The 13,537-nt window shown below is 38.4% G+C and overlaps 1 protein-coding gene across 9 annotated transcripts in view; it reads right to left on the reverse strand.

Annotated features, from left to right (window-relative positions):
- Positions 1–1,307: 1,307 nt before the first annotated feature.
- Positions 1,308–13,537, reverse strand: part of LOC113012449 (leucine-rich repeat and fibronectin type-III domain-containing protein 2) — a 137,516-nt gene continuing 125,286 nt past the window's right edge. For 8 of the 9 annotated variants that reach the window (XM_026152670.1, XM_026152671.1, XM_026152663.1 and 5 more), the window contains 2 exons: positions 8,968–10,364; positions 1,308–5,752 (listed from right to left, as the gene is read on the reverse strand). In XM_026152670.1, the coding sequence (XP_026008455.1) occupies positions 4,771–5,752; positions 8,968–10,343 (2,358 nt within the window). In that variant the 5' untranslated portion in view covers positions 10,344–10,364 and the 3' untranslated portion in view covers positions 1,308–4,770. Of the gene's footprint in view, positions 5,753–8,428; positions 10,365–13,537 lie in introns of those variants that run through there. The other variant, XM_026152672.1, reaches the window with a different exon arrangement.

The raw sequence follows: 13,537 nt of genomic DNA on the forward strand, positions 1-13,537 counted from the left end.
TCAGGTGAGAATCATGACTATGTTGAGTCAAATACACACTTAAATTTATATCTTAGTTAGCAGAGTGGAGGGGGATGTTATATGATGTCACAAGCAGAGACGGCAGGTTAAAGGGTCACTTCACACATTCACTAAAATACATATTTCAACGTGTACCCCCAGTGTCACAAAAGCAAATGTTTTCTGGTTTTATTTGCTCAAATTCCAAAATAAGCATCCTTGAAACTTCAGATGAAATAAAACAGATGGGAATAGATTTAGGTTTCTTCTGCTTATAGTCACAATGAATTCAATTTCAAAATCTTTAGCAAAACAACTTGTTTTAATATGTAAGGTAAAATGCTCTCCGCTTATAATAATGAGTGAAACTATCAGGATATAATGAGAAATTAATAGAAATGAAACCAAAAGAGGGAGGATGATTTGTTGCATGAAAGTGGACAATATAGATAAAAATGTACCTAACTTGTTTTTTTTTTGTGACTTTGTTGCATCGTTGTCATTAAAACCAACTGTTATTGGCAAATTAGGCAGACAAGTGTCTGCAAACAAAATACCTGAGATACTAAAGTAACGTGCTGATGATATTGGGTAATCTGACTTATTCTGTTAAGAATAAATAATAAATGTTATGAATCACACGGTCTGTAGCACTCATTCATTTGCAGCAAAGACAAAAATCTTCAAAAATGTAAGCTAACAATTGTTTAAAAAGTTGTAATGTTTTGGCAAACATTAAATTGAGGGTAAAACGACATTCGTTGAGGACTCAAAATCTCAAAGATAAAGATTAACACTTTATTACGGGCTCAGTCATTTCGATTTTTTCTGTTCAGCATTGTGTAGGTATTCCTCAGGCTAGCAAATTCCTGCGAAAAGTTACATAGTTGGCAGTGATTCAAAGTGTTTCATACAGGTTTTCGTGGAAAACAATATGCTGGGAACAAAAAAAAATCAGACAGTGATACAGAAGCATGTCTGTGTAGCTTATTGCTGCACCTGGGCTACAGCTCTGGTACAGAAGAACATTTACACTGATATTGGAGGGTTTTGATGAGAACGGTTTTGCTGCTGCTGCTGCTGAATTAGTTTTTGTTCAATTCATGAATCAGATCATTTTGGAACTGAACTGGAAAATGGGAACGATTGTCAAAACAGTAGAAATGTTATTATAAAACAATATATGGTTCTTAAAGAAGTAAGGACTAATATGGGTACTTTTCTGTCACTTTTATGCAAACAAACAAGATAATTTTGCAAAAAAAAAAGAAAGAAAGAAAAAACTGTATAGATGTTTTTTCCTTATTTCCTTAGTTTTCTTTTCATTGATTTAATATCAATCAAACTTTTGAGTGTAAATCCAAAACTGCTGCTGGTTAAGTCGAACGTGGGTCTTAAGGTGAAATATGACATGTCTCTACTGATTAGAGTCACAACACTGACAGTTGGTAAATAATTGTGTGGTGAAAGCATAGAAAGAGCAAAGAAGGCAGAAAAGTCACTGCACAGGTATGTTTATATCTAGCCTTTGCCACAATAACACAAAGAATGTTTCGTTTTATAAAGGACTCCATGTAGATTGCTTTTGTTCAACAAACTGTGATGTGGAAACTGATTATGAAAATCCATATCTGGCTACAGGCAAAAAAAAGTGAAGTAAAATAATACCAATCGTAGTTTAAACATAACATTATTGCCATTACCAAGATGAATGTTATGTGCAAACACACCTACACATTGATTTTATGTCATTTATGCTCTCACTCTCTTATTTGCAAACTGTGGAAGCTGCCATGCTGACCAACAGAGACTGCCCACGAGAGTGAGCTCAACAGTAAAACCTTTGGATTTAAAAACAAGGTTGTTTTTTTATGTTTTATAATGCAAATGTAATATTTTAAATGACACAAAAGTAACTCCATGCCTCAACTGTCTCAGTCCTAAATGCACATGTGGCTTTCTGGAACAAAGTTCTATCCCTGCAACTGAATAATAAGAATAATAAGAAAAAAGTCTCATTCATCCATTGGAGCAGTGCACGCTTCGTCCCATAACCCTGTTGCAATCATCTTGAACAAATGATTTATGTCATTGGCCACTTTGTAGGTATTACTCTGAATTTATCATTTATTTTAGACACATTATTAGAGAATGTTTGTGCTTTTTAAATTGCTGAATTTATAAGCTCATGATTTTAAAGCTCATTTGGATATACTGTATGTCATATACAGTTAAACACACTTAATGTCAGCAGTGTGGCTCACTGGCTAGAATGGATATACTGTATGGCACGGATACAGTGCAACTCAGTATTGCGGCAAAACATGTAATATACACTCTGGTCCACCACGTCCATTTCACGCTTTGCCTCTCCAAAACATGAAATGGACACACATACAGAAGTTACATTACCGCATTACCAGCAGTGGCAGATAATATATTTAGAACCAAGAAGTCAGTAGTGACCAAAAAAACATATGCAGGACATTCCAAGGTCCTTAATCGCCACAAATGGTTAAGCTAGGGGGCTAATATGTATTTACATGTAAATGTGTTAATAATATCTATTTAAACACTTTACTGTGATTCTTTTCAAGTTGGCTTGAAATAAAATATCTCCCTCTTCTTTTACTGCAGCTTACTGGAACTTCGACATGCGTGTCCTTTTCACGCTTTGTAGAGGCAAAGAGTGAAACGGACACGGTGGACTGGCGTGTCTATTGCACGTTTTGTGGTGATATTGGGTTAAACAATGATTAAAGCTTTAGGTAAACAGGGTCCTGATCATTTTTGTAACAGATGTAACAGATCTATAGAAGAGATACATTGTTAAACTATATATATATTGGTCTGCATTTTCCAACACCGTTGTATTGCACTAGAGGCAAAGCTCTCTGAAACCATGAGCAAATAAAACCAAGATTGTCTACAGTGTACATGCAGGAATACCACTTGAGATAAGTTGGACAATAAGTATTTTAGTCATTTGAGTGGCTTGACCCTTTAACAAAAGCCACTCCTCCACTCCCATTTCAGTAAGCCAACTAACAATGATCAAGTTGGTACGTCACAGTAAAGCACCTTCTCACTGTTTGCTTCACATAAAAATAAAAGTACTACTGCACGATTGCCCCCTTCCCCCATCCCCATTTACATTCTCACCCAGTTATTGTACAAAAAGAATGCCAATATACAGAACGGTACACCTACTGTAGGGAAGAAACGAAAACCGATGACCATCCCACATGTTAAAATGCAGCAGAGATCCACAGAATATCGAGAAAGGCATTAAAATGCAGAGATGTTGCAGTTTTGATCAGCAGTAATCTGAGTAGAGTCTAATTCAAAGTATTTTACTGCAATGTACAGCCCTGTATGAAAGAGAATGAAAGATAAATGGGCTCTCTGATGGATCAATTGAAATAATACATAAACCAACAAAGGTTCTGTATCATGTAACTTGGTGAAATGTTTGGCCCTTAATGAGTTATCGTTCCCCTTTTTTCCTTTCTTCTAAGCAGCACGATGACCTTTATCAAATGACAAATTCCTCCATTTAACCTGGCTAAATGAGTAATTGCCATACTCTCTTGTTTGTGTTACCTCATGAGAATAACAGCCTGACGATAGATCCTGCTTTTGGCAGCTTTGGGCAAATGATTAAGTGGGCTTGATGGATTTCAAACACCATCCACGTCCAGTGACTATAATATATCTTGATAACATCTGAAACCGTACCCTGAGGCGAACACTCTGTTTACATCAATGGGCCTTTTGCCTGCAGGGACCATTGTCACCAGGGCTAACCTATGGGGAGAGTATCAAAGCACTCAAACTGACATTTTGTTAGAGCAGGATTTAACCTGAGCTGGAAACACACTGGATTTTGACTGGATGGCAACAAATAGTTTTTTGACAGCTTTACAATCAAGCAAAGAACTTTGTGTGTGGAGCTGTTTGTGTTCAATCTTAGCTGTAGTCCTACTTGCTTTAAAATAACAACGTACGATACATAACCTGAGGTACAAATACAAGACTGGCTTGCTGTGGTTCATTGTTATGGTATCTAGAAAATAGGACCATATTGTTACTGAAAATTAATCATGTTATCAATTTGAAAGTGTTTGCAATGGCTGTATGAGAGATGGTAGCCTCTACATATGTGTATGTGTGAGAGGGTCTATTTGTATGTGACCAACAGCTACAAACTCAGTACCGAGATGTGCTTCTGCTGATGAATTGCCTCAAATAATAAATAGTAAAAATGATAGAAAAAATGACTGAAAATAAAAATGACTTTGTTTTAATTTTCTACTAGCTCCTCTGGTCTTTCTACTGTTGCAGTAGTCCCATTTCATGCTGAGGGTCCATGACATTATGATCCACTTCACCACAATCGAGGCAAATCCTCTTGGTATTCAGTTGTTTTAATAAAGACATAGTAAATCCACTTAGAATTTCTTGTCTTTCTTTCCCTTTTCTCCCCTCAGGGATAATCTCATGTACCCTGTGGTTTGGGAAATATTCCTTGTGGGCCATTTCTGCAGTTGTTTTAAAATGGGGACATTTTTCAAATACAGTTTGACACTGTCAGAGATGAGATCATGACCAGGAATCTATTGATTTGAGTGTCTTATATTGTCACTTGGGTTAGCTTCATGCAGAAGATAGTTTCCCTTTGGGATATCCTTCACTTTTCACTCATGTTTCTTTTATTCTCATATAGATTTATTGTTTGGTCATGAATCTCACATGTGGTCTTTATGGTCTTCAAACCGTGCTCTCCATTACCCACTCGGAGCTCTCAAAACTGGGCTTCTCATCCTCACTGTCATCATACTGCAGCAGCATGCCATTAACAGACAGACTGCGTTTAGTCCAGATATTACTGATCCTGCGTGGGTAGCTGCTGCGACTCTGTGTGGCCCCTACGTGACCCATGTCAAACGAATGGCTCCTCTTTGGCTTACCCTCCTGGGGGAGCCCTAGGATGCGTCCCAGCATGGTTGTGGACTCTGCCCTTCCAAGCAATGGTTCTTTATCAGACGGTGGTACCACAGCCACTGCCATAGCATTGGAACTGGTGGAGGGTCCAGAAGTCCCTGCGCCATCTCTCCCTGCCCCTCGCAGCTCCAGTGAGGTGAAGGCCCCTAAAAGGTGGTCCAAGTTTGGGCGTGCTTTGGGGCCGTGCCTCCTGAACTTGTTGCTGGGCAGGGTGGTGCACTCACTGCTTTGCATGCTGTAGCGGTCACCAGCCCCTCTTGCTGTTTGGCTGTCTAACGAGTTAGAAGAGGAGGAGGACGAAGAGAGACTGCTCTGGAGCGATCCACACTTGAACTCTACCATTTCCTCACGCATGACCACCACTGTAGATTTGACCTGTGGTGGGGCACCGTTGAACCTGTTCATTCCTCCGTTCGTCTGAGAGTATGTGTTACTCACAGTGGGCAGTTTATTAGTCTGGATCCCACTCGTCACCTTATAGCGAACCATGAGGATAATGATGAAAACCAGCAGTGTGGCCACGATGATGCCACCGATGACCAGGATCATAGTGCCACCCATGAAGCCACTGTGAATAGACTGACACTGTGGGTAATCCTCAGTGGTGACAAATTGGACACAGCCTACAATATTGGTGGCAGTGAGAGTCGTAGCAGTATCATCCCAAATGGCCAAGACACACAGGTCATACTGCATCCCTGGGACCAGATTAGTGAGTACAAAGGCCCTGTTAGTCATGGGAATCATTCTGAAAACAGAAACAGAGAGACGACATTAAAAATACAGACTTCTTGCCACAGGGATTCAAAACAAGGCCATAGTGCCAAAATGTTGAAAGTAGTTTGAATTAATATCTTATGCTTTGACATATCAAGGAAATAGTACACAATTAACCATGCTAAGTAGTTATTTATATGCACAAAGTAATTCAAAAAGATGACTTCATTGCTCCCGGTATATACCATTTGATATCCATGCAAGCAAATAGTAATGAGATAAATAGTGAATGGACAATTTTTAAATATTGTTTTGGCTAAATGTAATATCTTGTACAATCCATTAAACACGCATTAAGTTGTTTCAAGTCAATTTGTTATTATTTCTGATGTTTTAATATGACTGCTTAATTAAGCTTCAGTGCTTTTTGAGTTAAACTGAAACTCAAATCTGCAGTAAGTTAATTGCCCAAGAGCTTTGCCAATGAAAAGGGTGTTTTCAAAACCTGTATTTTGTTGCACAGACAGCAACTGCTTTTATCCACTCATTCATCTGGATATTTGATCTCAGAGACATTTAATTAGTAAATCCTCTTTCTCCACGTGTCAAAACATGTAATTTAAAACCCTGCGCATGACTTTCCAACTGAATGCAGTAAAGTTTTTTAAGTGTTACAATTGTCTTGCTTCTTTGTAGGGTAATTTGCTGTGCTTGACAGGTCGCACATGCTGCCATCGAATCCAAAACTTCAAAGTAGTTGGATTTAAAATGCTGTTTTGATGCTAAATTAATAAATCTCTGGTAATGTATCATATTCCAACACAATTTTGTAATTACATGTACAATACAACAAATAATTTATTGATGTGAAACTGGAAAACACTGGGGTAAAAAAGGTTTAGACTCCAACATACCCATAAGGGCATGTATAAATAGATTCCTCAGTCATTCATCCATTGTTGCTTGCTGTTTTCTTATAGCATATGTGTTGAAAGCTTTGATCCCTCTGAAGTGCCTCCACCAAAGAGCCCAGACACCAGCGGGGCTACAGTTCATTATTCATCCTTAATTGCCTCTTTCTCCCATAACCAGGAAGAAGCTGTGCTTCCTCACATGTTCCAGTGGACTCATGCAATCCCTCCTCTGCTCCACATGGCTGTGATTGATTTTTAATCATGCCATTGTTTCAGTGCAGGCAGTGGGAAACTACATCGGCCAGCTAGGGGTGCACATATGCATGCTATGAAAGGATATCAGTATTAATTCAGAAACAGTAGTTGTCCTGTCTTTTCACATTATCTTTTCCTTCCAGTTTATAATGTGTATTCTGGTGTGCAGATAAATGAATTGCTTTAGGCCATTTTTTCTTCTGTATATAAAGTACATACTGAGGATTACATTAAAGAATAAAGCATCAAATCACATGGTAAGCAAAGTCAGTGCTCAACACTTAAATTAATGGCTACCAACTGTGCACTAAAGTGAAGTTAAACTAAGAAATTCATCCTTAAATCTGCATTTAAGAACTTGCATGGTTTTAATATCTCAAACTAGCATTCAAACAAATAAATGTACATGTTTTGTTATATGGGGCCAGTCTTGACTGACAACATCAAGAATGCAATTTAAATAATCTCTTTTCAGGGAAACAATTTTGCTGCTGCGAATCACTGAATGAAAAAGGAAAATACATTTTACAAAGCTTACATTAGCCTTACAGTTGCAGTTTTGTACAAATTAGAGAAAATTCATTAGGCCGTTTACTAGAACACAGATGAGTCATCCACTGTTTCTGTCACTGGGATGAAAAAAAAATCTCAAAATTCATGTTGTTCCCTTTTTCTGGCATGAAAAGCTGGCACTAAGTATGAAAGCAAGGATATCAGATAAACAGCTTATTATTGAATTTACAGTGATGGCAAGTTGCATTAAAAGCATTTGGGCAGAGTGATATCTTTCACAAATGCTGTGCACAGTTCTATTCTTAGAATCCTAGCTAATACCCAGCCGTTTGGATTTTCTTATTATTTCATTAGATCAGGTATTGGTGATCAGATATGGTGTTTGATAGAGAAAGTAAGCCTCAGTTATCAGTGCTAGTAAGCCTGAAATGAAAATGCTCAATTTCCTGCCTAAAACAGACCATAATGTGGTAATGTATAAACTTCAGCATACTAGTCATTCAAGGATCCTTCAGTGAGTTTCTTTACATAAGTTAACATTAGTTTGAGGAAACAAAACACATTATGTGGCAAAAAAAAAGGTGTAGGGGGTCGGGTTAGATCAGTGAGTGAGCAGACAACCATATGCCGTATGGCCGGAGAGCACTAGGCCCAAGTTAGAGTCTGACCTGCGGCCCTTTGGTGCATGTCTTCCCCTCTCTTCAAAAAAGGCCAAGTTGTCCTATAAATTGGGACTCATACTGTATGAATAAATCTGATTGTTGTTACTCATCCTTTAACCTCCTAGGACCTGGTGTCCACATATGTGGACATCACATATTGGGTTGCCTAGAGTCTAGACCACAATACGAAATTTAGCTCTACGAGGGCCTGATATCCTCTTCTCAGAAACTACATCAGGTAAAAAGATAATTCTTTGGTTTTACATTCATCAGGTCCCAATCAGCCAAAATAGCAAAGACAAATTAAAAATGCATGCAATGAAAGAGTTGGGGTCTTAGGAGGTTAATGTACCTAAATGCATCAATTTAATATTAAACAGCATGGCTGTATTTTTGTATTTCCAAACAGTTATCTTTGCTGAATGTTGCCGCTTTCACTGTCTCATTTGACATAGGAAATTGATTTCACAGAGCCCAAAGATCTTCAGTAACAGTCTCCAAGCTCACACTTTATGGACTTGAGCAGCTTAAGAAGGATACATTGAAATGAGGGTCTATAATCCTTTTTCTTCTTGGATTTCTAATTAATGGTTCAGGGCAAGGATTGCACTTTGGATTGCACTTTTTGCTTAAAAATGTGAACACAGCAACCCGTCAATTCTTAATTTAAACAAAAAAATCTCAAGAAGGATTAAGAAAAATGAATGTTGATCTTCAAGTAACACTTCAAAGGAACTGACTGTCTCAAGTACTCACCCACCAAACAATTAACAGCTGAGAGAAGAAATCCAACTGTATGTATTCTAAAGCTAAAGATTACAGTCAAGACTCAGTGTGCCACTTTGAAGAGAGAGTTTTTAGCCCATACTTAGATGTAATCAAGTTTCAGTAATCACTCTTACCTGTAAATGAGGACTTCATCTTCAGAACAATTGTACTGAAGCTGATACATTTTGACCTTTGGAGTTGCTTTGCTAACACTCCACTTGACCAGAGCAGAAACAGCGGTCACTTCTGATACAGACACCACCTTCTCTGGAAGAGTTTTAGGCTCCCCTTTACTGATCTTAGTAGAGCTTGTTATGTCTGACAGGCCTGACTTGTTCTGGGTGGTACGGTTTGTACCATTACTCAGATGGGGGAGTTGAATGATTGATAGTTCAATGGACGCTGTAGATTCTCCTGCAGCATTAGCAGCAATGCAGGTGAATGTACCGTAGTCCTTAGATGTGGTAACTGTTATATCCAGAGTCCCATTTTCATATACAGTTGCTCTGGAGGAGTTGCTAATCAAACGGTCATCAGGAGCAACCCAATGCACAGTTGGCATTGGATCGCCAACAGCTTTGCAGCGCAAGCTAGCTGTCTGTCCCTCGAGCACGAGCAATTTGTGTGTATGTTGTGTGATCAGAGGGGGCTCACACACAAATTCCTCCTCACGAACAGACCAAAAGTAGCGTCCCTTTAGACTGGCAGGAGAAGCACAGGTTTCCATATCGTCCTCCCGTTCCAGTCTCCGAAGCCAAAGCACTTCACAATTGCAGTGCAAAGGGTTTCCACCAAAGCTTAGTGAGAGCAGGGGTGCATATGGTGTGCTCATCACCACATTGCTCTGGGAACGTGCAAAGATAGGATCTGGAGGGAGCTTCTGAAGACGATTAGAGGTGAGGTCCAAGCGTGCCAGTTTGTCGAGATCTATAAAGGTTCCCTCAGCAATGAAGGAGATGAGGTTATGGTCCAGACTCATTTGATGGAGGTTAACCATCTTTCGGATGGCCTCCCAAGGCACAGTGCGCAAGTTGTTATATGACAGATCAAGATCCTCCAGTGTCAGTAACAAGTCATCAAAGGCTACTTTAGAGATACGGCTCAATTGATTGTTGTTGAGGATCAGGTGTTGCAGGTTAACCAGTCCTCGGAGGTCATCTGGTCCCAGTTCAGTCAACCGGTTACTATCCAGGTGTAACGATCTTAATGTCTCCAGGTCAATAAATGAGAAAGGCTGGATGTCGCTGATGGTGTTCCGGGACAAAGTGAGATCCACCAGACCTGTCATATTGGCAAAGTCCAGGGTGGAGATCTTTAGGATGAAGTTGCCACCCAGCCGGAGCTCCACAGTTCGCCGGTCAATGTCTGGTGGAACAAAGAGCAGACCTTTGGAGGGGCATAAAGTCCCCAAGGACTCTGACAAGTTCTGGCAGACACAGTATTTGGGACATGCATGGACCATCGTAACTGCAGTTCCCAGGAACAGGAGACTGATGACCACTTTGTCCATGTTAGCTTATGCAACGAGGACCTGAAAAAAAGAAAAACAAAACAAAAGATAATCAGAATCAGAATACTTTATTGATCCCTGGGGGAAATTTACAACTTAGTTGTATGGAGACTAGTTTAACTACAGTATTACTACAGTATTAGCATTGGTTAGCTTAACATAAAGAACAAACTGTCCAAAGGAAACAAAACTGGGCTGATTAATATATTTTATGTCTTTCTAAAGGCTATGTCATGTTTGGGAAAAAGATTGTGACTTGGGTTGAAATACAGCCATTCACAACAAGTTGATGTGATGCCTTACTTCAATGGTTTTAAAGATGTAAACAGAAGACACTTGAATCAGAAGACTAAATCCAAACACCATACTTTTAATCCAACAAGCTAAATATCATTAACAGGTGACTGAAAATGAAAATGTAAGGTCCAAAAAACAGACAAAAAAAAACAAAAACAATAAGATGCACAAAAGAACAAAAATACACAACAAAAATGTAGAAACTGGGAAAACACAAAGAACACTAGTTTGAAAGGAGAAAATGACATAATGGTGGAAACCATTAACTGCTTAGTACAAAACATAAAGATGATCAAGCAAGTTGATGGTAAAAGATTGTGAAGATAAGATATGGAGAACAATAATTGTATAATACGACCGTATGTAACAGAATTAAAACCCCATAACTATGACAATGACCAAGCATCTTTTTGTGACCCACTGTGAATGAGACCATTCTAACCATTGGTGTAAGGAGTGCATCAGCCCAACAACGCAAAGAAGACATTGTGCCTCTCTCTCAGATGCCAGTGGCTTTGATATAAAGACAGCATCCCACACCCTAGTAATGAGGACACGCTTGAATTAGGGGAACACAAACACACAAGGACGAAAAGTTTGTCAAAAACAAGGTGTATTTTTTGTTACAGTGCTCCATTAAGCTTTATGATCAAAACTAACGTTATACATTTTCAGTTGCATGTAACTTAATGAGCCTGTGTGATCATGGATTGTGTACAGGGTTGAGAGCCATAAATCCAGTTCTGACAGAATGCCAGTATAGTCTTTGGACCATATGGTCCAAAAGCGCTTGTTTAATGAGCAGGTCTGATATTTATGCTTGAGAATATTTTACATTAATATTCTCTATTATAACCTTCATATGCATGTACTTTGCAATGCAAAGAAGGTGTGAGAAATCACACGAGGATTGTCTGAATGAAGCTCAGGATTAAACTGTGCTAAGAAGCTATTTTTAATGACGCACATGCTTATAAGCTGTCATTACAGATACCGACATACATGCAGTGGAAACTAGTTCAAGTGTAGGGTACCTGAACTAGTTTCCACAACAAACAATGCATGTTGTGTTCTTTCTTGGGATGTTACACAATTTTGTTAAGACAAAATGCAAAAGTTACATGAACTACTCATTTACTACATTTTTTTTATGCTGTGCGCTATATATGATTTTACACAGTTTTTCTCATTTGTTTCCTTTTTTCATTGTGTCTGCACCATTGTAGTCAGAAATTTGGAAAGACTATTACACAAACCACATGTGTTAGACATGGAAAAAGTCAGCCTGCCTCTGTACATTAACAGTCCTCACACCTGGCTGACTGCTCCAAATGGATGGCCACACTTGACTTCATACAGCTAGCTTTTAATTCCCCCAGATATTTGTATCATTAATTCCTAATACACTCAAAACCTAAAAATCAATTTCAATCATCCTTTTTTTTTTACATGAGCAATTTTGATTAATGGGAAACTCTGCCTTGTAGTCTGCATGGTTCTCTCTAGAACCATGGAAGCATGGTTGTAATTTGTTTTACATTAACTACGTCAATTCAGATATTCATTATTATGTATGTGTGAGGTGCTAGTTGCAGCATTGTGACTTATGTGTGACTACCTTGCAACATCTCTTCATGTGTAGGCTGTGCTTTTCAATAACTTAGAAGAAGAAATATATGACTATTTTTTCTAATTTACAAAATCAATCTGTAATCATATCACAAATGCTTCCTCATTTGGGTTGTGTGTCACAGTGAAATGCTTAGAAAGCTCATGCAAAGTGGTTTGTTTTTTTTTTGCAATACTCACTTTCACCAAAGAAGTTAATTTAAAAAAACAAAGCCAAAAAAACAGCGGAACTACCAAAATTATGATCCACAGTTTTGATGAGGCCAAATGGTACTATAAACCTTTTAATACCAAGAAGAAATACAACACAAAATTCTTAGAAATAAAAAAGCAACATGTTATAGATATATGAGAAAGAGAGAGAGAAAGAGAGATTTCTCATTTTTCAGTTCACACAGCTAAAGTCCTTTTCTTAATTTTTAGTATCGTAGAAAAAAGCTACAATGTGGTGCTAATATTTATGCTACAGACTTTTCTGAGGTTTCACTGTCTCAATCCTAATGTAACAATTTAAAATCAGCACTATTTAAAACTGTGAAACTCTGTGCAAAAGGTTTTTCTTTTAGCCAAGTACTGCAGGCTGGATGCCTACTGTTCTGATCCTCTCAGCGCTCTGAAGCTGATCCCCAAAAGGCCTCATGGTGAGAGCTGTCAGTGATGACAGACAGGTTGTCTCATGTACTCATTTTAATGGACACCATCTAGAAACAGCAGCTGAAAAGTCCTATAACCTCAAAGAATCTGCCTTTATATTTTATGTATCGTTTTTCATTGGCAGTTTTTCACTTGAAGGGTACAATTTTGGTGGGTAAATATTATCAAAAAATATAGAAATTCTGTAGAAATTCATATGTATTAGATATAATCTCAGAAAGATTCCTAGTATTATCTACGTATATTCAACGTGTATTACGGTTATTGGGCAGAGAAATGTAGGCAGAAGAGATTCAGAGGTGACCTTTCAGGAAGAGAAGAGGTTCACTCACAAAGGCGTACAGTATAAACCGTGGACCATGTTTGAGGCCCATATCTATTTACTCATGACCTTTACCAAGCCTGCACCACCATCTAAAATTTACTGTAAGGGACAAAATAACAGAAATACCAACAAGGATATGTTCTATACAGTTCCACAGTACATCAATGACGCTGACATATAGTTCAATAAGAAGAGATCATTAGAAGGAATTGAGCATGGTTTATTTATGTACAGAATTCAATTTGAGGTATTTGGCGGTTAGACCTCAATGGGATTAGGGCAGGACCCC

The sequence above is a fragment of the Astatotilapia calliptera genome, chromosome 19 (assembly GCF_900246225.1).
Source record: "Astatotilapia calliptera chromosome 19, fAstCal1.2, whole genome shotgun sequence".
Lineage (NCBI taxonomy): Eukaryota > Metazoa > Chordata > Actinopteri > Cichliformes > Cichlidae > Astatotilapia > Astatotilapia calliptera.